Source organism: Photinus pyralis, unplaced genomic scaffold, assembly GCF_008802855.1.
Source record: "Photinus pyralis isolate 1611_PpyrPB1 unplaced genomic scaffold, Ppyr1.3 Ppyr1.4_LG1, whole genome shotgun sequence".
NCBI lineage: Eukaryota > Metazoa > Arthropoda > Insecta > Coleoptera > Lampyridae > Photinus > Photinus pyralis.
The window spans coordinates 44,388,399-44,414,800 of record NW_022170249.1 but is presented as its reverse complement, the minus strand read 5'-3'; the positions used below and the strand labels follow the sequence as shown (position 1 = coordinate 44,414,800).

At 36.3% G+C, this 26,402-nt stretch overlaps 2 protein-coding genes and 1 non-coding gene across 5 annotated transcripts; 2 read left to right on the top strand and 1 right to left on the bottom strand.

The window, feature by feature from the left end:
• Nucleotides 1–1,025: 1,025 nt before the first annotated feature.
• LOC116176871 (collagen alpha-1(I) chain-like) lies at nt 1,026–26,004 on the bottom strand. Of its 3 annotated transcripts, XM_031495685.1 has the most exons (22): nt 25,695–26,004; nt 16,880–16,938; nt 14,925–15,129; nt 9,814–10,030; nt 9,170–9,343; nt 8,437–8,448; nt 8,136–8,210; nt 7,996–8,085; nt 7,853–7,942; nt 7,531–7,803; nt 7,350–7,484; nt 7,141–7,297; nt 6,958–7,091; nt 6,831–6,903; nt 6,585–6,772; nt 6,168–6,533; nt 5,814–5,960; nt 2,228–2,282; nt 1,768–1,869; nt 1,484–1,651; nt 1,368–1,436; nt 1,026–1,320 (listed from the first exon to the last, which is right to left on the bottom strand). In XM_031495685.1, exons 1-22 carry the CDS (start codon nt 25,724–25,726, stop codon nt 1,196–1,198), a joined length of 2,946 nt encoding a protein of 981 aa, XP_031351545.1. In that variant the 5' UTR covers nt 25,727–26,004; the 3' UTR covers nt 1,026–1,195. The 3 variants fall into 3 exon arrangements, with proteins under 3 accessions (XP_031351545.1, XP_031351553.1, XP_031351560.1); XM_031495693.1 differs by lacking the exon at nt 8,437–8,448; XM_031495700.1 differs by lacking the exons at nt 1,026–1,320; nt 1,368–1,436; nt 1,768–1,869 and adding an exon at nt 2,039–2,141 and having other exon boundaries at nt 1,511–1,651.
• Nucleotides 3,669–5,635, top strand: LOC116176890 (G2/mitotic-specific cyclin-B). The gene is made up of 2 exons (XM_031495713.1): nt 3,669–3,815; nt 3,999–5,635. The coding sequence occupies exon 2, from the start codon at nt 3,999–4,001 to the stop codon at nt 5,238–5,240; it is 1,242 nt and encodes a 413-aa protein (XP_031351573.1). The 5' UTR covers nt 3,669–3,815; the 3' UTR covers nt 5,241–5,635.
• On the top strand, nt 13,669–13,741 carry Trnak-cuu. Its single transcript has one exon. It is a non-coding gene; the product is annotated as a tRNA-Lys (tRNA).
• Nucleotides 26,005–26,402: the final 398 nt, after the last annotated feature.

Below are 26,402 nucleotides of genomic sequence, written 5' to 3'. Positions count from 1 at the left end.
AAGTCGTGGGAAGCTCGTTGATGTCTCGTTTGATATAGGTCGCTCATTAGTGAAGCATGTTTTTTCTTTGTCACTTTTTAATTATTTACTTTAATTTCGTTGGGAAAATGGTAAAACACATTTATTTGATGCACAGGAACTAGATTTTGTAGTCTTCCTTTCATACTCCTGTTTTGGTTAAGTCAATAAAGCGAAATCCTTACTTATATACACCAATTTCATCAGGAAAACGGCATAGGTAACACATTGCTTTGATGTACATGCACCAAATTTTGTGTCAGTTTGGTTAAGTTGTGTAGTGTAGTGTAGAAATAAAATCAAATCTTGAAGTTCCGACGCGACGTGGCACTATACGCTCATTCGCCCCTTGAACCTTTGGTACGGAAGGGGTTGCCCACACCAATGTTGATTGATAACGACTGGATCACTTTTTTTCACTCTGCTAAGCTCCATGGTTGCGAAAACAGGTTTAAAATATTTGGGGTCAACTACTGGTGCGCAGGTAAGCTCGTATGTGTAGGGGTTGCCTACTCACTTAGACGCTAACAGCCGGATTTCTATATTTCTTTGATTTTTTTAGTATTTCTGCTCCAAACTTGCATAATTAGCCAGAAAGGTAAGTAATCAAATCACATAGTTTTTATAGGTACTCTGGGTGCGGTATAATCTAAGCCCTTTAAGTACGGGTTGCCTACCCCGTCCGGTGTTACTAAGCAGCTACGTCATTTACAGTTTACGTGACTGGCCTTTCGCAATGCTCAAAACGGGGAAATTATGGTTAACTGCTAATTAGGGACAAACTGGAGGGATGATTAACCACAGGAGTTATTAACCCTTGACTCCACCCTCATTCCCGAGACCAACACACAATCCAGTTTTTGCTGACTTTTTATTAATCCGTAATCTGATGCTAACTGTGCAACCGATTTGATATCTTCTGGGGGGGGGGGGGTTGGAAACTTTAACTCTCTCTAAAAAAACAAATTGACATTAATTTTTAAAAGTAGCGAATTAGGTCGATTACAAACACGTAATGAATTACTTTATTTGCCTATGAAATTAAATTATTGGTACGATTCAGTTTAATGGCAGTGTTTAAGGCAGTTTGAGGTATGACAATTAACTACAACAAAACTACAAATTCTTATTGCTACATATATCACGAAAAAGATTGATTTAAGTAATAAACGAGTATCTACGGTCCTTTTTCATTTCCCGCTACCCTAAGCGATTGGTATGAGGCAGCACCTTGATAGTTACAATATTCGCAAAATCCAGGAGGACCTTGTGCACCTGGAGCTCCTCGAGGACCCGTTAACCCTGCAAGAAATAATGGTAACATAAAAGGTTTAAGGAAGAATACGTACCTGGTCTACCGGATTCACCTCGGTCACCTGCTCTACCAGGAAGTCCTACACCAGAAGGGCCTGTTGGACCTAGAAATATAAAGTGAAATCATATGTCAAAGCGCAATAAGATTTACCTGGTGGTCCTCGAGGCCCTATAGGTCCTTCACTGCCAGTTCCTTCAATTCCTTGATCGCCCTTTTCTCCTCTATCGCCCGGAGGTCCCATTGTACCTGGTGTACCCGCTGGTCCGGGTAAACCTACAAATCCTCTTTCTCCTTGTAAACCTGGAGGTCCTTGGTCACCTACACGATTAATGACAGTCATATAACATTGCAAAAAGGGAAGTGTAGAGTGAAGAATAGGTAATGAGCACATGCCTGTTGTAAATGGAAAAAGCAACGTAATAATGAAAGCTAACCTGGGATTCCGGGGACCCCCGATTTTCCAGGTTTTCCGGTACGTGACGGCCCAGGGGGGCCAGGAGGCCCCCGTAATCCCAGCGTTAATTCGTCCATACGCTCTGCATGCAATGTTCCAATATTAGTCCATGGTTTATGTTGCGTCTATTACTATATATACGCGGTGATTATGTCAGTGTCTACTAGTGCCATGGTGTGATACACAAATGATAAGCTACCTATGTTAGTGTTTGTTGAACAATAAACCAAATTACTGTGTTTGACAAGTACCTGATGGACCCTGCAAACCAGGCGGACCTGGTCTGCCAGGTTTACTTCGACCCGGAGGCCCTGGTGGGCCTATTTAACGTTGCTGCCAAATCGTCTAACTGGTCTAAATATACAAAATTAATGTTGTCACTTATGTAACTTACGTATCGTTTCAAAGGTTAGGTGTTTGAAAATGTAAAACTGTAATACCTCGTAAGACCGATGCGCAAATATCTCGAATTTCACCTTCACTGTAGCTGCGACCCTGAAATAGAAATCAAATTTAATTCAGTCCGCACCTAGAGATCTAAAATGATTGCGTAAGTAAATGCAAACAAGATTTATATTTCGCAAGCATTTCAGGGTGTTTAAGGTTAATAATAATCATTGGTCTGGTATTTAAAGTAGGTAGGTCAAATACTTCTCCCTAATCTAACTCTAGCTCTCAGTATTAAATTTTAACCAAAGTACTTTTTCATATTTAGTAGATAAATTGTACTCTGGAAAAAAGACCAGTTTACATTCCTACATTCAAAATGAATGCCAGCGAAAAGAAGTCAAAATTGTACAACTATTGCAACTCTTTTAAAAAATTTTAATGATAGATGGGTTCGTAATACGTAAGTATTGAACCCTATTACTAGGTACTTTTAAATAATCAGACTAAAACTTTATGTTACCCAGTTGCTGTTAGGGATTTGCGAGAGAACCAAAACAATTTTTTCTTGCCAAATAACTGGAAGGTTAAATAGGTAGCTACTTGCTTGGGAGCTACCAACAACAAAAGCAACTTTCGTATTTCTTCTTTGATTTCCTTGTTGGTAACCATAACGATAGGACGATAGAATTAACGGAGTCCCTAGGATTTCATGGGTGTCTTCTCCAATGTTGTAATTTTTTTAGCTTACCTCTATCAACGGCACATCCCAAAAGGGGGTACCTTTGAAAATATAAAAATGACGAACCCAAACTTTGATATACTATAAAAATGTTTAACTGTAATATGAGATACGAAAACAAAAATAATTTCGCGCAGAACACAAGCCGGAACAAAAATACTTCACTGTAACATGCAATTAACTACTAGCACAGATTAACTACTAGCAAAGAGTATACAACGAAGGGATGCGCTATACTTTAGATTTGATTTGGCAACCACTTTTTGGCGAGAAGATTTCGACGATAAATAACCTACTTGAAAGTTCATATTAATCGTCAAGATTTTTTTGGCTCAGGTGCCAGAGTTGTAAGCTAACGAATTTAAAAAGAACGAATTAAATGCATTGAAAACTGTAGGAGGACGAACGGACAGACGGACGGAAGGACGTAGAAAGTCGCTGCAATAGCGCACCCAACTTCGTTGGAAAATGCGCTAAAAATATGAATAAAATTATCTCCCAATGTGGTGGAAAGAGGCATACAGATTATCAATTCGTAATGAAAAAAATGTTGGCTGTATCAATATAATTTATGCTATTATGTAATATACTTACTTATTAAGGAATAAGTAGGTATATTTTTAGCGCAGGAGCTCAACGTGTAGCCCTTTTTATACATTAGCAAAGCAGAACATTTTGGAGCGTGTATGGAGACACCGCCACAATTTCATTTAGCGCGCCAATTTTTAGCCGTTGAGAAAGGTCACGTGCGAACATAAGTGGCCAATGAACGATCGTACTTTTAACTTGAATTGCAAATGGTCGATAACGTAGATACGAATACGATCCTAGTGAACTGTAACTGTAACGTCAAAAAACTATTTTAACACATTTTATTAACGATTTTTACAATTTACAAGGTAAAATGTTAATATTTAACGTTTAGGTTTAGATATACGATCATTATTTTGCTTTGATAAAGGTAATCTTTCGTAAAATGTGTGCAAAAGTAGAAATTTTTTGTAACGGTCATTTTATATTAATTGTACATATTTTTTTACGCGAATTTTCCGTAGTTTTTCTAAATAGCATGTGTTTTTTAGATGTCCTTGAGAGTAAGGAAATTAGAGGCTGCTAGTATAACTGATCGTGAAAATTTGGTCGAACGTCTCGGCAAGCCAGCGGCAAGAAATGGACTTGTTAAAAGACCTGCACTTGGCGAAGTAGGTAATAAATTTCTTAATCATCCACCTAACCATGCTGCTAAAAAACCTGACAAACAAGAAGTGATAGTAAAAGCCGGGGTAAAAACTACAGCGGTAAAGCCGGCACCAAAGAAGGTGCTGCCAAAAACCACAAATGCCATCAAAAATGAGCTTACTGTTACTTTAAAACGTCAAGAAAGCTCTCTTCTGAAGCAGACCGCTAGTACGCTCAGTCAAGAAGCAGAACAAGCCTCTTTCTCTAGCAAACAACTAATGGCAATCCTCGATGTTGATGCCAGTGACAAAAATGATCCATCTCTTGTGACCGATTATGTACAAGATATCTTTCAATATTTACGTACATTAGAAACGCAATACGTCATAAGGAAAGGCTATCTGGACGCGCACCGAACTACTCCACGTATGCGAAGTATTGTCGTAAATTGGATGGTTGAAGTTCATATTAACTTCAGGTCTCTACTAGAAACCTTTCATTTATCTGTTTCATTATTCGATCGCTATCTTCAACAACATATGACAATTGGTCGCGAAACACTTCAGCTGGTAGGTGTAACTGCAATTCTAATTGCTAGTAAGTATGAGGAGATGTATGTACCAGAAATTACAGATTTTGAGTATATATGCGACAATACGTTTAGTTTCTCTGATATTATTAAAATGGAACGAGATATGTTGACCACACTTAAATTCAATTTAGGGCGACCATTATCTATACATTTCCTACGGCGGTTCAACAAAGTAGCAAAGGTTACATCCGATCACCACAATCTCGCTAAATATTTACTAGAGATATTTTTGTTACATCACGAGTTATGCCATATTGACCCATCACTGCAAGCTGCAGCCGCCTGTTGCTTGTCTATTAGTATTTTAAGCGATATATCAGAGCCGAGTAAAGTTTGGACACGGACCTTAGTTTATTACTCCTCTTATAAGTACTCCGATATTAAACCTGTGCTTTTAAATTTAGCAACTTTCCTTTTAAAAATGGAGAAGTCAAAATTCATTGCTATAAAAGACAAATATGCCAATTCAAATTACGGAAAAATTAGTTTAAATCCAAAACTACAAGGCCCGCTTGTTAAGAAACTTGCACTTCAGTCTTGTTCGAAAAATTAATTTAATGTGATAGGATTTGTGTTATGTATATGTGGACAAGAACAATAGTTCATTATTTTAATTATAAATTCTTAGACAGTAACCTCTAGTGATGAATATATTTAGTTTTATATAAATCCATCGTATAGCAAATAAGTTAGTCATAGAAAAAGTTAAAAAATGGAGACCAGTACAGAAATGCATATTGATTGATCTAGCCTATTTACAATTTTGTAAGCAAACAGCAATCGATATATGTTTCTGATTTCCTATTTTAATAATTAAGTGTACATGAAAAGACTGTGTTATATATTGTATTGTACTGTTGGTGGATGCAGTGTAGAAATTTACCATTTTTTTATTGTTAAATAAATGCTCCGGCTGTATTGCAATATTTTAATAAATTATTGCTACCATTTTAGAACTTCATTCTCATATGATCAAGAGATGTTTGACAATAAATTGCACATGCTTATGTAGGTAGTTTATTAATTATTATCTACTATGAACATGTGACATCCATAAGAAATGTTTGTGTTGAAACTAGTTAAGCTATGATAGATATTATTAGGAGGTTTAAAGAAGGTTACTTACTGCAACTCCCTGTAGTCCAGGCATTCCAGGTAATCCTCTCTGGCCAGGTGGACCTGGTAATCCCGGAGGACCCTCTTTGCCTGGCATTCCAGGAGATCCCGTAGCTCCAAGCGGTCCTCTCTCTCCAGAAGCACCACGTTCTCCTGGCTATCAAACAGAGTATTAATAGAGGATTGAGTTGATTGATGATTATTTGGTTAATAATTGAAATACATTGCTGCATCACACTATAGATATCAAATTTATTCGTGGTTAAAGTTTTTTGACACTTTGTTGAGCAGTATATACCACTTCGGGGTAAGCTATATTTTATGGATGGATCTATGTGCAAATATGATTCTTGTTACCACTTACCATTCCTGGTGGACCAGAATGGCCTCTAGGTCCAACTGCGCCAGGTATCCCTGCTGATCCATCGATTATTAAATTACTTGCGCATGTACATTCGCCGGCTGGGCCGGCACTTCCTGGCGCTCCCGCAGGTCCTGGTTTCCCTTGCATTCCTGGCAATCCCATCAAACCAGGCGAGCCTGGCAAACCTGGTGTTCCCATGTTTCCAGATAAACCTCTCGGCCCAACTGGACCTTGCTCTCCTGGTACTCCGGACTCGCCTTTCTTCCCAGGTTTACCGACAAATCCAGGCGGTCCAATTTTACCCGGCAAACCGCTTGGTCCCCGAGGTCCTTGTGGACCTAGCTCACCTCGTGGACCCGATGGACCCTACCCAAATATTGTCCTACAGACGTTTATTAAGTTGTACTATATACTTACAACTTCACCATCCTTTCCTGAAGTTCCCTCTATTCCAGGCGCTCCATCGATACCGGGTAAACCTTGTGCACCTTGAAGACCTGGTGACCCAGGTTCCCCTTTGGCTCCGTCCTTTCCAGCGCGCCCGGGTTCCCCTTTCTGACCAGCCGGACCCGGTTCATTTGTACCTCCTACTGCAGTTGCAGACCCTGCCACACGCATATATCATTAAGTGAACAATTCAGCATTAGGTACTTCAACATTTACCTGGCGGCCCCCGTTCACCTCGCTCTCCTTTTTCTCCGGGCAATCCATGTGTTCCAGCGACTCCTGCTAATCCCTATTGATAAACACTATTAATATGCATACTATTCCTTTTATTTCAAATTCCTACAGGCGCCCCTGTTAATCCAATACGCCCCTGCATTCCTGGTTGTCCGGTAAATCCCATTTGGCCTTTAGCTCCATCTAAGCCCGGCGTACCGGGTGCGCCCGGAAGGCCAATTAATCCCCGTTCTCCTGCTTCGCCTATAAATCATTTAAAGTAGGTAGCGTTATATCGATTAACTGAATTTACCCTTATTTCCTTTTACACCTCTTAAACCGGGTTCACCTGGTTCTCCTTTGGCGCCGTCGATGCCTGGAATTCCTGGAATGCCTGGTTTACCAGCAGGGCCCACAGGTCCCTCTACGGTATTTCCATTAAGACTGGCACCTGGTGCTCCCGGTTCCCCCTTAAACGTAACAGTAAATCATTTGGTTTATTTATGATACATGTATAATTACGGGTAGACCAATTTTGCCTTCGGGTCCTGGATCTCCCCTTTCCCCTTTCTCTCCTGTTAAACCGACGGGACCAGGGAATCCGATAACACCAGGTACTCCTGTTGCGCCCTTACGGCCTTGTGGTCCTTGTAATCCCTAAATTAAAATAATAGAATTTTGTATGGGATAGAAAAGTATTTACTTGTAGCCCTGGCGGGCCTTGCGGTCCAATTGGGCCTGGAGGCCCTTCAACTGTTTGTCCTGTCCCGCCCAGTCCAGGAGGACCTCTTGGTCCAACAGGTCCAGCCTCTCCAGGTAAACCATCTAATCCCCTTTCGCCTTTCTCGCCGGGCGGCCCTTCTGAACCCTTTTCACCAGTAAAACCACGAGCGCCATCTAATCCTGATGTTCCAGGAACACCAGGAGGACCTTGAACTCCTTTTATCCCGGGTAATCCTTGCAGTCCTGCTACACCCTAAAAGTTCGATAAAGACCTTACATTTTTCCGAATATCAGAAACGTACCGGTGGACCTGGGCGACCTTGTGGACCTCTACCTCCTGGAAAACCGGGTTCGCCTATAGGGCCGATTGGACCTATCGGGCCTTGTCTACCCTAAAAAAATTGTTTGGTAAAATTGATGTTATACTAATAACTGTTATAAGTACTTGTGTTCCATTGCGTCCTGGAGGGCCAGGCGGGCATGGCGTTTCACATGCGGGTGGCGAAGGCTTTCCATTTTGTTGAGGAGCTGTGCCCTTAACGAATTTGTTAATGTCTTTTAGAGTTCTCTGGTCATGATACTTACTAATGGAATTTCACTGCAAGATTCTCTCTGTGGGCTTGTGGGGTCACAGCTCATTAACATCCACTGCAAGTCGATCTAAAATTCAATTTGATTAATAGATGGGTGGGTTTTGGGCATTGGTGTGAAGTTTTTTTATGTTATGTTCAGTTTTTTTTATTTCATTGATATATATTAGTTACACAACAATTAAGCGTGCATTATTTAATACGCACTACATTCCATTACATAAGACTTAAACAAAGGTTAAAGACATGTAAGTACTAAAAATTAGTTGCAAACTAGGTAATTAAGGTGCACTTACCAACTGCGTTCCCTGTTAAAAAGTAATAAAAACTAGTTAGTTCTCCAATTAATGCGACCATGTCTAAAGAGGTAGGTATGTACATAAATGAGTTTAGCACATAATGAGTATGTATTATATACAGAGAAATTACTGATAGCCCACTACCACTAGCAAACTTAGTAGGTGGTAATGTAGATAAAAAATTGTAATTATAGATAGTGCAGGTTTAGTGACATTAGACTTTACTATAATAACCATAACATACAACTATAAAGGAGTGTGTATAAAGAGATAATTAGGTATAGATACTTTCAAAAATAACAAAAATGCCGTTATTTTTTTAGGAAATTAAAATAATATGGTAATTTCGAAAAAATAAATTAAGCAAAGCACGGGCTTGTCATTTTTAAAATATGAAATTAATAGCCAATTTTTAAATAATGCTACTTTTGAGTTTTCACGCTTTACTGACGACCGTCGTGTCGTCAAGAAATATAGTACAATCAAAATAAAAAACACGAAAAAGAAATTTTACGAATATTTTGGGATGTTGAGATTTATAGTGAACTTTTTCGATTGCTAAGTTCACTTAAAATATTGTAAATTGCAATAAACTACTGGCAGGCTATTACCTATTTCTATTACTAAGTACAGCTACATCAACTATTTTTTAAAAACAATGTACATACCACTAATTGCATCGGCAGCATATATTTATTTACACTCAAATAAAAATAGCTACAGCACTTACCGGTACAGTCTGCTTGTTAGCTGAAAATTTTGCAATGGCAATTAATCCATTTACATCAATGAGGCCTCTTGGTTCTTTGAGTGTATTTCGACTAATTTCTTCACAATCCACATAAAGTACGACGGTATCTTGCGATACTCCAAAATGAAGTTTATGCCAATTTTTATCGAAAACCTACATTACATTATTTAGAAACCAACAGATCTTTTATTTGAAATCAAAACTCAAAAGTCACGTGACCAGAGACAATCTGATATCATGTAGGCAGTATTTGTGGTTTGTAATCGCAAGTACCTAGTCCTAGTGAATTGGTAAAATTCAAGGCGACGATTGCTGATGTTGCTATTGACTTTAAGTTCGATTTAAGGTCCATTAAAATCGCCGCGAGAATGCGAGAACGGGAACGGGAGCGGGAAAATTGCGGGATATATATATATATCCCTATAGCGGGATATACGTACGAACCGCCACGCCGCAGTGGTATGTACACTTGCATCTCCCACTGTACAAATATATCCCGCACCCGTCCAGTTACCGCATTCCCGCGTCGGTTTCAGCGCACCTTTAGGAGTAAATTATTACAGTAGCTATGGTCATTGATCACGTGGTCTTTGTTTGTTAAGATGAAATATATAGGTACTTACGGGGGCATTTATAAATGACAAGGTTTGCAGTTTACCCACATTATTTAATATACTAAACTCAACCGTTTGCTTTCGTGGATTTATTGTTACCAGAAATTGAGGATTGGAATCGAAATCGGTAATTTGTACTATATTCCAAGACGATTTTTGAATTTTTCTTGATCTAAAGGTGCATATGAACGAGAATTGATCTGGCAGTCCTTCTGGGAAGATGTCCCTGAAATTAAGGAAAATTTGTCAGTATAATAAACAAAAATTCACAAATCTTAAGGGCTCAACTCCCTGCAACTCTGATTGCTCGTCGCAACTTTTCAATTTCTAAAGATAGAAAATGTCGTATGTCAAGGTTGGGGACACTACCCTAATTTATAAATTAACTGAAAAGAAACCTGAAGGGTGAAGGGTTTTGGGTCACGATTCCAGAACACCAGCAACGCGAGTTTGAGCAAATTGTATCTCGGTATGGAGATAAACATTTGCAGCAAGTATATTATGCTCAATTAAAGAACCGAACGCAATAGCTGGCGAAGGTGAAGGCGATATAGCCCGGTTGATAAGATTGGGTATCCTACGGCTACGGAAAGGGTTATAGAGCAGCTGGCGGTGCAGATATTTATTGATGGTGTTCGAGATGTGGAAACGCAACATGCTTTGAAACTTGAGCCACATGAGAACTTAGACAAGACTTTGGCGCATGCCCTGGAGTTTCACGCTGCAAGGAAAATCGTCTCGTGGTAATGCTCGCGTGTACACCATTGCTACAGAAGAAAAGAACGCACATATGGAAGAAATAGTGAAAAGATTGGAGCAGTAGGAGCAGCAACCGACAAAACGGCGAAATTTCCCGGAGAGCACAGCACCCAATAATCAGGAAAATTAGAACGGGGCGATGGGAAGGGGCAAGCTTCGACCAGCCTAAGTTATGCCCCGAAGGCGACCATCAAAGTCGTGTCACTTAAGAATCACCCAAATAGTTATAGGTACATAGATGGTACGTTATTTGGAAGAACGTGTAAGTACAATGGTGTTAGATACGGGTTCAACGAAGACCATCGTAAGACCTGACCTAGTCCGGAACAAAAAGCTACAATCTCAAAACTGAGGCTGAACACCGCCACTGACATCAAGCTCGTGTTCTCGAAGAGCTGACCGTGGATATTGGTATTGGATTCAAAAAAGGTAGGCAACAAGTGCTGGTAGCAGACATCGCCGATGAGATAATTTTGGGAATGGACTTGATACGAAAATTCGGGTTTACGATAGACCTGAAGAATGGAATGATTCGAGTAGACCATGAAGAAGTTCCTAAGGGAACGAGGTGTTACGCGTAATGCTTATGGATGATGTGTGATGGCTCGCATGGATGGAAGTCTCCGGGAAAACTGCTTGGTAGTGATGGAACTTAATTATACCAGTGTGGGTCGAGCAATTTTGATTCGCAAGGTGCTAGTAGATGCTAAACATAACGCCTGTTCCGATAATGAATTTGAACTCCTTCCAGACCAAGTAAAGAAGGGCACTGAGATTGGGACATGCACAGTGAAGAGTGATGACACATTGAAGTGTCCAGAGAGGCTTCAAGCTATGATCACAGTCTTATTCAAGAATTTGATCTAAAATATTAATTTCCCGCTACCAACACGTGCTTGCTTCAGGGAAAGGACCGTCAGTCGAAGCAATATGGTAAGCGGCTATTGGAAAGTTGGTTTGGATCCTGAACATCGCGAGAGGTCTTGCGAGGTTTATCCTGGAAGACGTGTGTTGCGTTATTAGGACCACGTAACTAGGATTGGTCGAACGTTCGAAGAGCACCTCCAGAATCTCGAAGACGTGTATATGAGGTTGTGCGGTGCTAATCTTCAACTTAATACTAAGAAGTGCAACCTTCTCCAAAAAGAAGTGAAATACCTTGGTCATGTGGTTTCGGAGAATGGAGTGACAGTGGATCTCGACACAAATCATGTAATACAGGTATGGCCTAAAGCTCAAGAAAATTCCCGAAATCACTAAGAGTTTAATAAGGACCGTATACCGTCGTGAAGAGAATAAACGACTTAATATATTGGATACGGAAACTACCACGATGAAAACTATATAGTTGTACCTAGTCAGAGACTTGCTATAACTAGACTGCGCTTAACGTATCTAAGGTGTTGTCGACACCGTATGCAACACACAATGCACCGCGGGGCAAAAATCGCTGAGATGATATGCAATATAATGAAATAAGCTGTTATTTTAGATGTTCCGTTCATTAATCATTCTCGTGATTAGCTCGAATTAGTGAACAGATAAATTTCTGTTGAGAATAAACCAATAAACTTAGGTTAACTTGTGCCTATCAACATGTACTCTGTCGATAAATTTTTAAATAATATGCTGATTTTCAACGGATAAAAGTTTAAAGGGCCAATGGATCAGAGCCATTCGAAGAGAAAAATGTACTCCCACCATAGTGCATTTGCGGGGAATGAAGCCGATTTTAGAAAGGTACCTACGAAGGTGTTAAGCAAACAATAATGCAATACCGAGCGTTTTCGACTTTCCCATTCACTTAAAATAACGTAGAACTATTATTCGACATCCTTTACCAGCAAGACAACGGCAATATCTATTTGCCTATTAGGTATAGACGTAACTAAGTACTTACTGGTACTAAGTATATTTCAGGTTTTGTTACAAGAAAAATAGCTAAGTCTGTTAAATGTTCCATATGTGCAGATGCGATATTCGCATCAGAGAGTCATTCAAAGCTTTTAACTAGAAAAAATCGTGGAGGATTGTTGCACGTATCAAGCGATGCATTAAAAATTTGCCAAATTGCTGAAAATGTGTTCAGGTTTTTCATTCAATCCACACCACACCGCGTTGTAAACAAAATGGTTATCAGCAGTCTAAGAAAAATAAATAACAGTTACAGCCCATTTGGGTTTTTGGATAGGCATATATTGAATCAAAATCCGCTAAATAATCATATCTTACTACTTACATCTTTAGTTTTAAGAGTATATTTTACCATACGTGTTCACCACCAAAATACACATATAAATCAAATTAGGACTAGAGTAAGGCAGTTATACCTATACCAATTTAGTTCAAATAAAATACCAATAAATTCGATTAACACAGTTAACAGCTATATGTTATCTTTTTTTGCTACTAAAATTTAGAATAAACATGGCTAAAGCAAGCTGCAGAACGTACGTCTGCCCCGCGCTGAACAGTTGGTTGCCTATCCTATCTTGACAACAGGCGTTTATAGTAAACTCTACGTTACGCGCGGTCTAGTTATAACAAGTCTGTACCTAGTGCATATAAATCGGTTGGCTCCATACGTGGGACAGAATGAATGTGAGGAACATCTAGAAGAGGAAAATGTGATGCAAGTGAGACCACCACAGTTCACTTTCGCGGAATGTATGGCACATAATGTGGAACCTTGGAACGCAAAGAGCACGCTTTGGTGTTGGACTACGATGAAATCCAAAACGCTTAGCTGATGATGGTGAGCGTGGTCAATACGCATAGATATCTGAAATCGAGCATAAAATGCATGGTAATTTAGGCTCAAAACCAAATGAAAGGAAAATACTCTCAAACATAGTAATAGGTATAATCGTAGGTATGTATCCCCTGTTATACACTTAGGTAGGTACTTTAACAATTCATAGGTACCAATTTACGGTTATGGCTCGAGTATTGTTAAGAAAAAGATTAGTGAGCGAATACAAATAGCGTAAAAGATGTGGTTTTTGTATCTAAAAATTAACATAATTTATTGTTTAATAAAAATTATTAATTAATTATAAAATGGATTTCTATTAATATATCATTCCTACGAGCGGTGTATTAACAGCCCGGCTAGCTCAGTCGGTAGAGCATGAGACTCTTAATCTCAGGGTCGTGGGTTCGAGCCCCACGTTGGGCGAATTTTTTTAAATTATACAATGCGCACAATAACAATCGTGCCAAAAAGTTACAAGTTTCTGCATGGATTTGGTTCTTTACATTTTTTGCGCAGTGTTTCTAGCAAATGAAGCTTACAGTTTTACTGACTGTCGAATGGGCATTAAACTCGTTTCCTCGAGTTATTTTTGAACTACATGTGTTCGTTAATGGTAATGTTAATGGTAATGTTAATGGTCATTAGTTTTTTTAGGAAAACGTCCACACGTATTATTTCAATGCTCAAAAAATTTCACGCAATTTTGGCGGCCACCTGCATTGTGACCAAATGATCTAGAAAGCATACTAATCTGTATTCTGCCACCTCAGAAATGCGGCAAGTCCGTATAGTGACGGCATATCATCACAGACTTTCAAAATTTTTTATTTCACAGTAAACACAGATGGAAAAAAACACAAAATGAGGCCTTCCCAAAAGATCTGGTATAAACATCAATCTCTAGATCAATCTACATCTACGTTGATAAGGGTGAACAGATATAAAACAAATGTAAAACAGATATAAGATCTGTGGTTTTGATTTGCTCGTAAAGTTTACCTATTTTCATTAATATTATTTCTGTAATTCAATAAAACCGTTTTTTGTCTCTTACTTTACTGCGCCATATCATTGAATAAAAAATAAGTTTATTCAATGGCTATATGACATCCTACATCATTCATTATGGTTAGGCTTCGGTACTGCCATTTATTAATCCAACATACCATTCACGTTGATGTCAATTGAAAATATTTTGATTAATTACACGATCTTAGAATACCAAAATGGAATAAAAATGTTAAAATACTTAATTTCTTATTTTAATTGTCGCATGTCATGATTTCATTTATCACTTGACATAAACACCATCACAAAATCTAAATTTTTGGTGCATAAATAATTTATTATCTACCGAATAAGCTATTTGAATTAACTTTTAACAGCTTCATTAGATATAAAACGAGTATAATCACATTTTTATCCTTACCTTTATTCGGGATCTTAAATGAAAGCCCTCAAACTACACTGTGCAAACCATGTCAAACAATTTGTCATTGGTCCATCACTTAGCGTTTGCGCAAACTTTAAACTAAATAGTCTCCATAACAAAATTTAGTGCCATTTCCCAATTTTTGGGCGTTTACATAGTCAGTACAGTACTCACCTTGTAGGAACAGTTAAATTAGCTTCTTTATCTAGTCTATACGCCGTTTGCATCCTATGGGAACCTCGCACTCTCGTTACACCAGGATATTGCGTTTCAGGAATGTCTAATCGAAATCGACTAATAAAATCGTAACCTTGCAAATCGTCGTCTCCGGCTTTAAAGTCTGCACATGGTTGTCCTTGTTCTTCTTCTGATGATAATTCTAAAAAAAATTAATTTTTGTTAGCGCACCAAAACAAAATAAAGTATCCTTTCCTTACCACTACTGTACATAGGTAAATGAGCAATCTATTGAAAAGTTTGCCAATACCTAAGCACCGTAAACTAACTACGGTATCCTGAATCAGTAGAAAATGCGGTTTTCGGTGGAATTAAAAAGGAAGAGGTTACTTAAAAAATTCGATACGCTTGCAAATAACGTATCGCACTTCATGTGGCTTTACATTAAGAAGGTCCTAGAGGAAGACTTGAAATTTAATCACCGCATTTTTTTTTAATTTGCGAGGAACAGTTCGGTTGAAAAAAATCCAGGGTTAACACGACTGAATAGTGTTAAAGGCATAGGCACAACTAGACTTCAACTTGGGGGGGGGGGGGGGGGGGTGTTACATCGCGGTGTATATTATGAAGCCCATTCCAAAACAGCATCCAATTTTTATACCTCTTTTCCCATTTCACTAACCTGAACATTTTCTGAATTCTGAGCATCACACTCATATTATTAACATTACCAAACGTAATTTTATCAAATTATTTCTATATATAAAAGAGAAATATTCGAGAAACGGTCTTGAGCCATTGTTGTTCTTAACCAGCTCATAACTTTTCGCATAGCCGAAAATTACCTTTCACATGTTACTGAAGAAACTGGCAATATGATTGCAGCTTGAAACAATTTATATACATTGGGATACGTTTGTCGGCATGAAATTGCCTTCAGATTCGAATAGTTGACCTCTTGCTTTTTGTTCTTCATGATGTTCGTAGCAATCAACATTTAAGTACGCAAACAGTAAGTTGGTATCAATTTTCAGTTCTACTTCTTGAGAGTAGTGATCAATGAAATATTTGCATCCATTATAGTCCAAATTGAAGAAACTATCCACAGCCTTTGCCATTTGAAGACTTTCTTCGGAAAAACGTTTCTTCATGTAGCCAACTGTTTCATCTAGCTAGAACTCTGTTATATACATTGCTGCGCTAGTGATCACAGCTTGGGTAGCAAGCGAGTTCAAAAATAAAATACAGGTTTTCAGGGCAAATAAGTACAGCTGCATACACGAATTATGATTAGTCGCATGGCGCGGGGGGGGGGGGGGGATAATTTCGGTTTTTGGGGGCCTTACCGTTCCTAGCCCCCCCCCCCCCCCCACCCTAGTTGCGCCTCTGGTTCAGGATCAGCCGAATCGAATATCCGGCCCTGACGTGCAAATTTTAGTACTTCCTATATAGGAGTATAATATAGGACAGGTTATGGAAAAGTTCAAACTGAAACTTCCTTTTTTTTAGAATTGAAGAAGGGCACGATGTTAGGTAAATACTATTTGTCAACATTTGGACTGTGGCAGTGTGTCAATTGCAAAAAATTGAGAGCAATTTACGTACGCGTAAAGCACTGTGTAATCAAGAAATCGAACAAAATAATAATAATACAACAAAAATTAAGACCAGTTCTAAATATAGATTAGATTATTAATTATACAATTAACAGTCTATTAATACTTGGATATGCAATGAGTGTATTCGTTATTTATACATACGATAAGTGGCTGCATTTATAACGACAGATGTTTAGATCGTATATTATTCAATTATCACGTTCGTATTACACACATCGTGAGCCGCACTGATTTTCTGTTGATTTATTACCCTCATTAACTCATAAATTACTGTAGGGCATAATTTATATTTTCTTTCGTGTTTTATATTCACAAAAATTAAAGAATACTTACGTCCTACAACTGATCGTAAAATTTGAAGCCATAGTAAAATCTTCATAAGCTGTCTCCAACTAAAACAAAAAAAATCATTAAATCTTGTAAAATTTCCACACAAATGAAATATAAAATAGAAAAATCTTTGAACTGTGAGAAGCCAAGTTGACCATTGCATCCATCCCCGAAACCATGTGCACTATTTATTTATTATTTATAATGGGGTTCCAAATTCTTTTAAGTTATTAAGTCCAAACGGTTCAGAAAACACATGAAAGCATTTATTTGTGAATATTTTGTAAATCGCCCAGGCTATAAACACCACACACCATCGTGAACCCTTAATGATTGAGCGAAAGCATGTTGAGGACCCAGAACAACAGAGACAATAAACAAATAAATAAATAAATAAATAAATAAATAAATAAATAAATAAATAAATAAATAAATAAATAAATAAATAAATAAATAAATAAATAAATAAATAATTAAATGCTTCACTAATGAAATAATTTGCATTAGATAAGCAGCATTGACCCAAATATTTTGGACGGTGATCCTATCCACTTCCGACGCTTCACTTCTAAGATAGATATTCTCCTCCAGATCTACCACCTCTATTTGTGCGGACTTCACTGTGAAAATTCCTTGTAGACAAATAAGAAAACATTATTTTCAGACGCCATACAGATAGATTAATAGACCTATACACCGACAACCGACAAATATAATTACATTTAATGGCTGTGGGGGAATAAGCCAACATTTCGAGTGTCTTCATTTAATTTTAGTATGTAAAAGCTAATGTGTAAAATTTCCAGCATTCGTATTTTTTTGGCTGCACTTTATTGGTCGACTAATCTATAAGGCGCAAGCCTGCTGCCATGCTAAACAAGACGAAAGTACTCGGCAGATTTTACCACTATAAGATCTGACATCTGCCATTGTCAACAATAACGCATTTCTTATATTTGGAAATACACTAATAAGAAACGTGCATTTTCGTACATTAGCTTCATAACGAATTATATTTCAAGACGTGTATCTGGCATTGGGCGCACAAAACAGGGACAAGTCCGACGGTGAAACCTAATTCTCGCACGTAATCTCTTTTCACTTATGCCCAAGACCTGTAGGGTGAAGATCACCTAAGGACGCACAGTTTGAGAGTTGAGATCATTCAAGCTTGCATCATTGTGTACTTATAATAAAGACCTTGCACGCAGAATGTGCACATCTAATGAGTAGAGTGTGCACAATGTGAAACTTGAAATTCTCCATCGCTTTCATACAGAATTTGGTACATTTTTGAGACTTCTGGTACACAAAACAGGTACAATTTCGATCGTGAGACCCAATTCTAAAATGTACCTCAATTCAATTACGCCCTGGTGCGTGGCGAGGAACATAACCAGGGTGCACAGTTCGAAAGTTGAGATACTCATTAACATTTCAGGATTGCACGTGGCTTAAAGCCCTAGAAAACTGGCATAATTCAAACCCAATTCTAAACGGTACCTACTTGCTTCACTTTAGCCAAAGACTTCGTGCAGGGCAAAAGTTTCGACTGATCACTCATATCGTACCTTTTTAAAACACAAAATCAAAGGACTACGTATCCTACAGTAAAATGTTTTCGATATTTTCTTAAAAAGTGATTTTCCTTACGAAATATTAATAAAAATTATATGTTAAAACGACTTGTCACCGAATGCGAGAAGTTACATTGAATAATCAAGGACGTTCCATTTTTCCTTGCTATTTCTAATTTAAAGTGCTCCAATTGATCCATTCAAGTACATACGTATGTATATTTCGCCTATAATATTCGCTGCCGTAAACATCTTAGAAACTTATATGTCGAAAAAAGAAGAAATTTCACATGCTGTTTTCGGTCACTTACTGATAAGACTGGCGCATCTCAATTTACCTGCTTTCAGTGTAATTTAGGATTCGGGTAGAGTAACGTCTTATAGTTTCTTATAGTCTGTGTTTTTTGTTTCGGTATGATCGTGCGTGAGTGTTCAAAATCTGAATTACGCGAGGAATTACGTCATTCTTGTAGAAAACGTATGTATTATCTTTTACATTGTTTAGAATCACTTGCTTTTTAGCGCATTTTTGCAAATTTATTTGTAAAAGATAGCTTTTAATCTCACTTTGGCCGGCTGGCTGGCTTATTTTATTTTATCAAAAATAAAAATTACTAAGTTCAGTTTTTGAAAAAATACTAAATATGACTTTATATTATCAACATATGGTATATAATCACAATTCACATTTGAAGTCAAGTCGTTGATGTAAATTAAAAATAACAGCGGACCAAGGGTTGTTCCTTGGGGAAACTCCGTGAGTCACTGGCAATTTCGTTGGTAACATATGTTATGTAACTAACAAATTGACTTCTGTTACTAATGCTAAAGTTATATATTCCCAGTTTACTAAGTAGAATATCGTGAGATAACAAATATATATAAGCCTCTCAAATAGGTACCTATTTTAACAAATTGAACGGAAATTAAAAGGAGTTTTGTAACCATTTTTATATATCGGAGTCACTCGTGTTATTAAGGCATTTAGGAAAGTATCTATTGCAAAGTACTTTACGAGTTATGTGCGAATTTTCAAAATACGGGACCAAATGGGGTTTAGGGCAGTGAATCCCGTCAATATAGGATAGGACGTAGGTATATTCAAGGTGGTAATGCATTGACGATATTAGTTACTAATTACTTAACTGATTTTTGACGTCGACTTATTAAACGAGTTAATTCACAACAAACCCTAGGACAAACTTTTAACACACTTTTTTGTATGTATGCATGCGTACAGGGTGTAAATCGAAAAGTGTTTTTCTTTTATCATAGTCCATGGATACTTAGACTAAAAACTCGTGAAAACAGATTCTTTATAATTAATTTTTACGCGTACAAAAAGAGGTAGAATAATCGTTTCACATTAATTACTTAGGTGCAGAATTTATATCTCTATAACTTTTATTTGAAGTATTTTTGCGTAAAATAATTAGGAAACGTTTGCGCAAAGAAAAAGTAATTTCCCATGTTAAATGTCACTTTTCCACTTTTCGATTTACACCCTGTACATAATAGTTTATTAGTGATGATATTATCCCGACAAGTATTTTCACACGTCATTGTTTCACAGGCATAAATGGACATTAATTAAAAAACCTATTTTCTTAGACAAATTACAATGAGGTAAAATGACAAAGGACAAAATAAATATACTTACCTACATTTAGACAACAAATATAAACATCTCCACAAATAGACCTAGCAATCTAAGTCATTGAAACTATTGTTGAAAAATTCGTTTAGTGAGTAGAATGCTAGACATTTTAAATATTCCTTTACAATAGGGATTGATAGTAAATCTAAGTTTTCAGTTTTCGTGGGTAATGCATTATAAAACTTCATCCCATAATGTGATACGCCATTCTTTGTTTTATTGAGCCTATGAAAAGTTATGTAAATGTGTTCTTTGATCCTTGTATTATATGTATTTTTTGACATAAAAAATAGAGAACAACCGTAAATATTAGTATTACATCTGTGGTATTACCATTGTTTAAAAGTATTTAAACAATGGTATTACCTACAGTACATATAGTGCAACAATACAACCAGAACAGAATGTAATAATAACTTCGAATACTTAGATCCGTACGACTGCAAAAAGTATTCCTCAGAAAGGAAGAATTCGGAGTTCATTAACCTTGATAACAATTTGCTAATTGTAACATAGATAATATATTAAAATTTATGGCCATTTTAGTTTATTGTCATGCAACATTAAGAAAGGTTAAAAATATGCGATCATATCATTAGAGATATACATCGTCGGCGTCATATACAATTCATCAAACTAAAATAATCGTTGTATTTTCAATTTTTAACAAGAAATAATTAGTCAGATGAAATCATGCCTAAGAAAAATTACATAACTGAATATAATTCAGTTTGATAAACATAAATATATAGGTCATTTATTATCGCTTGATATTTAGAAATATTTTCATTAGGTCAAGAGTGGTCAAGACTTTTGAATAGAATATTAGTTATCATATCTATATTACGACCGTATTGACATTATTGATGCTCTTATTATGATACATTAAGCTAATTAAAGTCTCTACGTATATTATTTCGACATATAACCACTTGGAAATTCACATGGAAAAATGTCAAACAAATTATTTTCTAAATCTTTTGTTTAGAAGTACTAACCTGTAGAAACTCAATAAAGCTTATCTGTGCTTAGATAGATAAATTTACGTTCAAATGCATTATGGTTCTTAGAGTAATAAAAATGTTATTATTGATATCTTTTTATACTCAACGAATTAAAGAATTAGAGCAAATCATTCGTAGTGTTAGGCGCCAAATATTAAATTTGTAATATTTTTCACGACGATATGCTCAATTGACTTTAAATAATTTCTTAATAATCTCATACGATTAATTTCCGCGTAATTACGGGATTAATATCAACACATGATATCCGGAAAGTTATCACCGGGTTGTTTTTACGTAATGTCGTCTGAGCTTGGCCTTAAAATAAAATATGAATAATATGTATATGCATTTCAAATTATATATATTAAAATTATAAATTTGAAGTTTCATAAGGAACCAAAAAAATTAAATTCTAGTTAAACATGAATTAGGTATTAGGTAGGTAGGTGGTAAAATGTAAATTAATTCATTTTTTATATCTTACAAAGATGGCAATATAATTTTGTGGATGTATAAATTAGGAAAAAATAAACTAGACAGATGGGAGGACAAAAGAGCACATATTTAAGTGATTTTTTTTGTTTTCATGGGTAGTCGCCGTCGTCTCCGTAGCCGTTGCGAGTGTTGCGACGTATCATAAGCAAATAAATATGAGTTGTCCAGGTTTATTGGCTTATTGCTCTGCAAAAATTTAATAGTGACTTACTGTCGGTACACAACATCTAAACCATTGAATAAGAAGTATAACTACATAGGAAAACCTGAAGTTGGTGTAAGATGTGTTGCATACACTGCAAAGTGGTTAATTACCACAAATATTGAAGGATATTTGGCCTCGGGCAGTAAATAATGACTATTTTAAACAGGGAAATCAATTATACTTAGGGGTCCTTTGTTTTCCTTGTTTATCAGAGTTGAACGGTGTTGTCATATTTACCAGATCCTTATATGGAGCTAGGTAAAGTTTGATTGTTTATTATGTAAAGATAGTGGTCCTTAGAACAGTTCTTGTTGTTTTCTTATTAGATTAAACTACATTTTTTACTTTATTTATTGTTCCTTATGATCTTACATTTCAGATCGATCCTCCCTTACATAATATTGTTATTGGCATTGAATAAAAGCTTATTGAATATTTTAATCTAGTTTATTCAAACTCAAAGCGCTTGCCAAAAATCTGGCAACGTTGAAATTTTAAAGAAGTAAAGAAATCTGCAAGGTCGGTAACTAGCTTTAAATTTGTGGTTCACTTTCCCCCACAACAGAGGGACGACAGAATCCTGGGCAGAATTTCTTATTTCATCAGTTAACACGGGCGTTATACTTCTTTAAGGTGCTTATTCAATGATCTAAACTAAATCTGATGGCTCTTGAATATATCTATGTGTTGAACACATCGGTGGACGGGCGAACACCCTTTTTTACATTCCCTCAATATTTTGCTCCGTAGCATTTTACCTTTTGCTTTGTCCTTCCCATCCTTTATCTTCTTTTATATCTTCTAGCGCCGACCTGTCTCATTGAATTCTTGGGATGAGCGTTGAATTTGTTTCCAAACAATATATGTCCCTGCTGTACTGTCAGACATTCTCTCTAAAATTTCTAATGAACGCAGTCTTCTCTTTTTTATAATCTCTAGGATACTGTTTTCATAATAGTTCTAGTGTAATTTTTGTTGGTTGTTTTTTCGTAATAGTCTTGTAACGAAGCACTCGGGTTATGTACCGGAATTTATGAACACACCGTACATATATGGCCGCTACCCGCTTGATTGATGGTATCTAGAGGCGCTTCGTTACGAAAAGTGTTGTTCCGGAATTATTTATTTGTAGGAGTTGAAGACAGAAGGTACCTGCTTTAATTAGTGGAGCCACCCGATAAGGGAAACGAGACCTTCTAAACAGCGTACAAACTTATTTAAATTTTGTTTCTCAGTTTTTTTGTAATAAAACCTGGCACAATTTTTATAGGTTGTACACAGAAAAATAAGGTCTTTCGAATAGCTTAAAAAACATTTTTATTTGTTACTCAGTTGTAAACGTTGACTAACAAGACAAAACGCAAACGGGTAAACGTCATCTTTAAACGCTACTGACTTGTAAAACTGACAGCCGACGTGTAAAAATTTTACAAGTTAGTAATCTAGTAATTTCATTGGCCAGAATTAATGCGAAGTCTCTGTTACATGGATAATATGATATTTTAGACATTTCTTCGAGATCAAGTTAAGAACTAATTATTTACGTTTACAAATGAGTAACAAATAAAATATTGTACATTATACGCCAGGTAATAGTTTTTACTGGCTCTAGGAGATGACAGGCTCGCCTGACGGCTCGCCAGTCAACTTCTCCTATCGCCAGTAAAATCTCACTTACCTGGTTAATAATGTAAAATACTATAGGTTGCTATTTGAAAAACAAAAGTTCGATGCCGTTGCGGCGCTCGAAAATGTTTTATCAAAAATCCGGCTCGTTAGTTTTCGTTTCAGTATGCTTAATATACATGTCCAAAATTTGAACAAAATTCGTCGAGCCGTTACCTCGAAAAATTGCCAACTTACGCACGTACGAACCTACGCACAGACCTACAGACGGAAAAAATGTTGTTCTTTAAAAGTTGCTTAAAATGATCTAAAACGTCGACATTTGATGAAATGTCCAAAAAACGGTGATCACAATAGCCACCTACCTCAAGCTAGAAGCTATAATGATAAATATCATTTGAAGCAGTGCATTGTATAACAGTCTCGCTGGATATCACAACCATCCGCCATCGTAAAGAACCGGTCACTTAATTTAGGCATTTTACCTAAATAGTGATCTGCTAGTTTATTCACTTGCGGGTTTAAAAATATGGGTAGGGTATATCCTCTGTTTTGGTTCACACGAATTCTAAGAATAAATTTTGTCCCATTGAACTTTTTGCTTCTTTGAAATATGTAATTTGCGAATGTTTAACTCGACCTGATTTGGCAAAGACAAAAGTGCATACCCCTAACCATTCTATACATTAACTGAATAATTATCATAGCGACCTAATTTTTATAACCATGAACGTTATTGTTATTAGATTTTATAGGAAATCCCATTTAAGAGGTTTGTTTATGCGTGCAGATGCTCTACATTCGTTAATTCATATACAATCATCATCACTTAAACTCAGATTTGCTATTTCAATATCTGAATTCCATGTGTAAACGTAATTTGTACCGACAGAAAAAATCTGCTTTAACGATATACACATAGAAAATATGATGAGAAGAGTGCGAAATGTGTGTACATTACAGAAATTTAGAACTGTTAAATAGATACGGAAGAAGACAATAAATTAGGTTACATCGTCAAACCGAATTTGATCAAATCAATTTAAATAGATTATTACCACGACCACAACTGTTACTTAAGTAACAGGACACTTAGTCAAATATTTGCTTAGCTTATTAATGGAGCACATTTCTAAAGATGTAACCAAACTACCTACATCATTGTATGTGTTAATAACACATTTAGTATGCATAACTTGGAACTGTTGTTGATATCATCCAAATACACTTAACAAAATGCCATATCCAAATTTATCCCTGACTTAAATATACGAATTTGATGGGTTTAATAAGACAAACATATTCAATCCGTTTATTTCAGCGTCACGCGTCAAAGTAATGATGGTGTACTAAGTATTGTGAAAATTACGAAAAAGGATGTACGACTGAAAAGTTCACCAACCCAAAAATGCGTATTGGGTTGGGGTAGGGCGAAAAACAATATTTTGATGGTGCTCCAATTCGTTATATTAATTCTATTTATGAGCATTGTCAACTAGACACGTGCTAAAATTGGTACAAAAAATTAATTCAGATTCACTGTGCCCACAGAAGAGATCAAATGTTATCATTAATTATTACATACAAATTTAGGTTAGGATACATCGAAATTGTAATTCTAACAGCTAATGTTCACCAATTAATCAAGTAAATTAATTTTCTTATTAATTATATTTCTTTACGGTGAGCGTTTTGCGAGAATTGGGGGTACATATTGAAGAAAATCTGCACTCCTTGAGGTTAATCTCAGATGTAGATAACCTCTCTAAGTAATAATGTACCACATTCATTAATAAAATTGTGCAAATCGTTCCGGAGATGCCCACATATAAAATTAATTCGCCTAAACTAATTACATGCAGGTATTTTATTTGTGCAAGAATGATCTAATACGCCTACTTCAAATTAATCTTATGATAAATAAGTAATTTTTCCAGTACTGTTTCATATACGAAATGTTTAGGTTCACTTTTGGCCACTTTAACGGCCCTTCTTTTTATTTGAATAAAACCATTACTGTCACCGTTTCCAAAAGTTAATCACTTAATTTACACACTGCAATTCGGGCATAAATTTTACCGAACACAATTTTAAAATATAAAATTTTTCATCGATCGATTACTTTTAAGTAAGGTAATGCAAGAGAAAAATTAATCACAATGAGTACCTAACTATTTTCTCATTACCTTTATCAACGGCAGTAATTAATTAAGCGTAAGAACTAGTTTAACAAGAAATAAGTGCAACTTACCTTCCTAATTCTCTAAATTTCAAAGTCCCCATAACGTCTTATTACAAAATTATTAACTTCACTAAACACAAAATGATTTTTTGTTAATTTACCCTACTTCAGACATTTCATAACTATACGTTCAATTAAGTTCTATAAACAATGTTTGTATAATCTGCTCTAAATTTAATTTGTAATTGATACTGAAGTCGAAATTCTCATATCTTAAGTTTGTATGAAGTACATACATGAAATAAGTACTACACTTCGCGAAATATGTAAATATCGTGTATGTCACTCCGAGGTCTAACGACGACTACGCACCATATCTTAGCGCCATTACTACCCAATTCTTGAATATTATCAACAAAATGAATCAGGTTATTATAAATTAAATTAAATGATATTGGACGTCAGATGTAAAGTTTAATCAATGCAATTAATTAACGATTCAACTGTTTCAACTGTGACACAATTCAATGTGTATTTTAATTTATGGTGGTGGTTAGAGTAAGAATATGTCTATTGATAGGTGTTAAACATATTGGCACGTTTTTAATTTATGAGTAAACAAAGTAACGTACCACACAAAGAAAGTGATGCCACTTTAACGTAGAAGAAAGAGTGACTTTTAGGAAGTAGACTAACAATGGAAAGAATTTATTGTCTTATGCAAAGAACTTAATGGGCGCCCACCAATTTTTGATTGTATTTGCCTAGAAAAGTAGG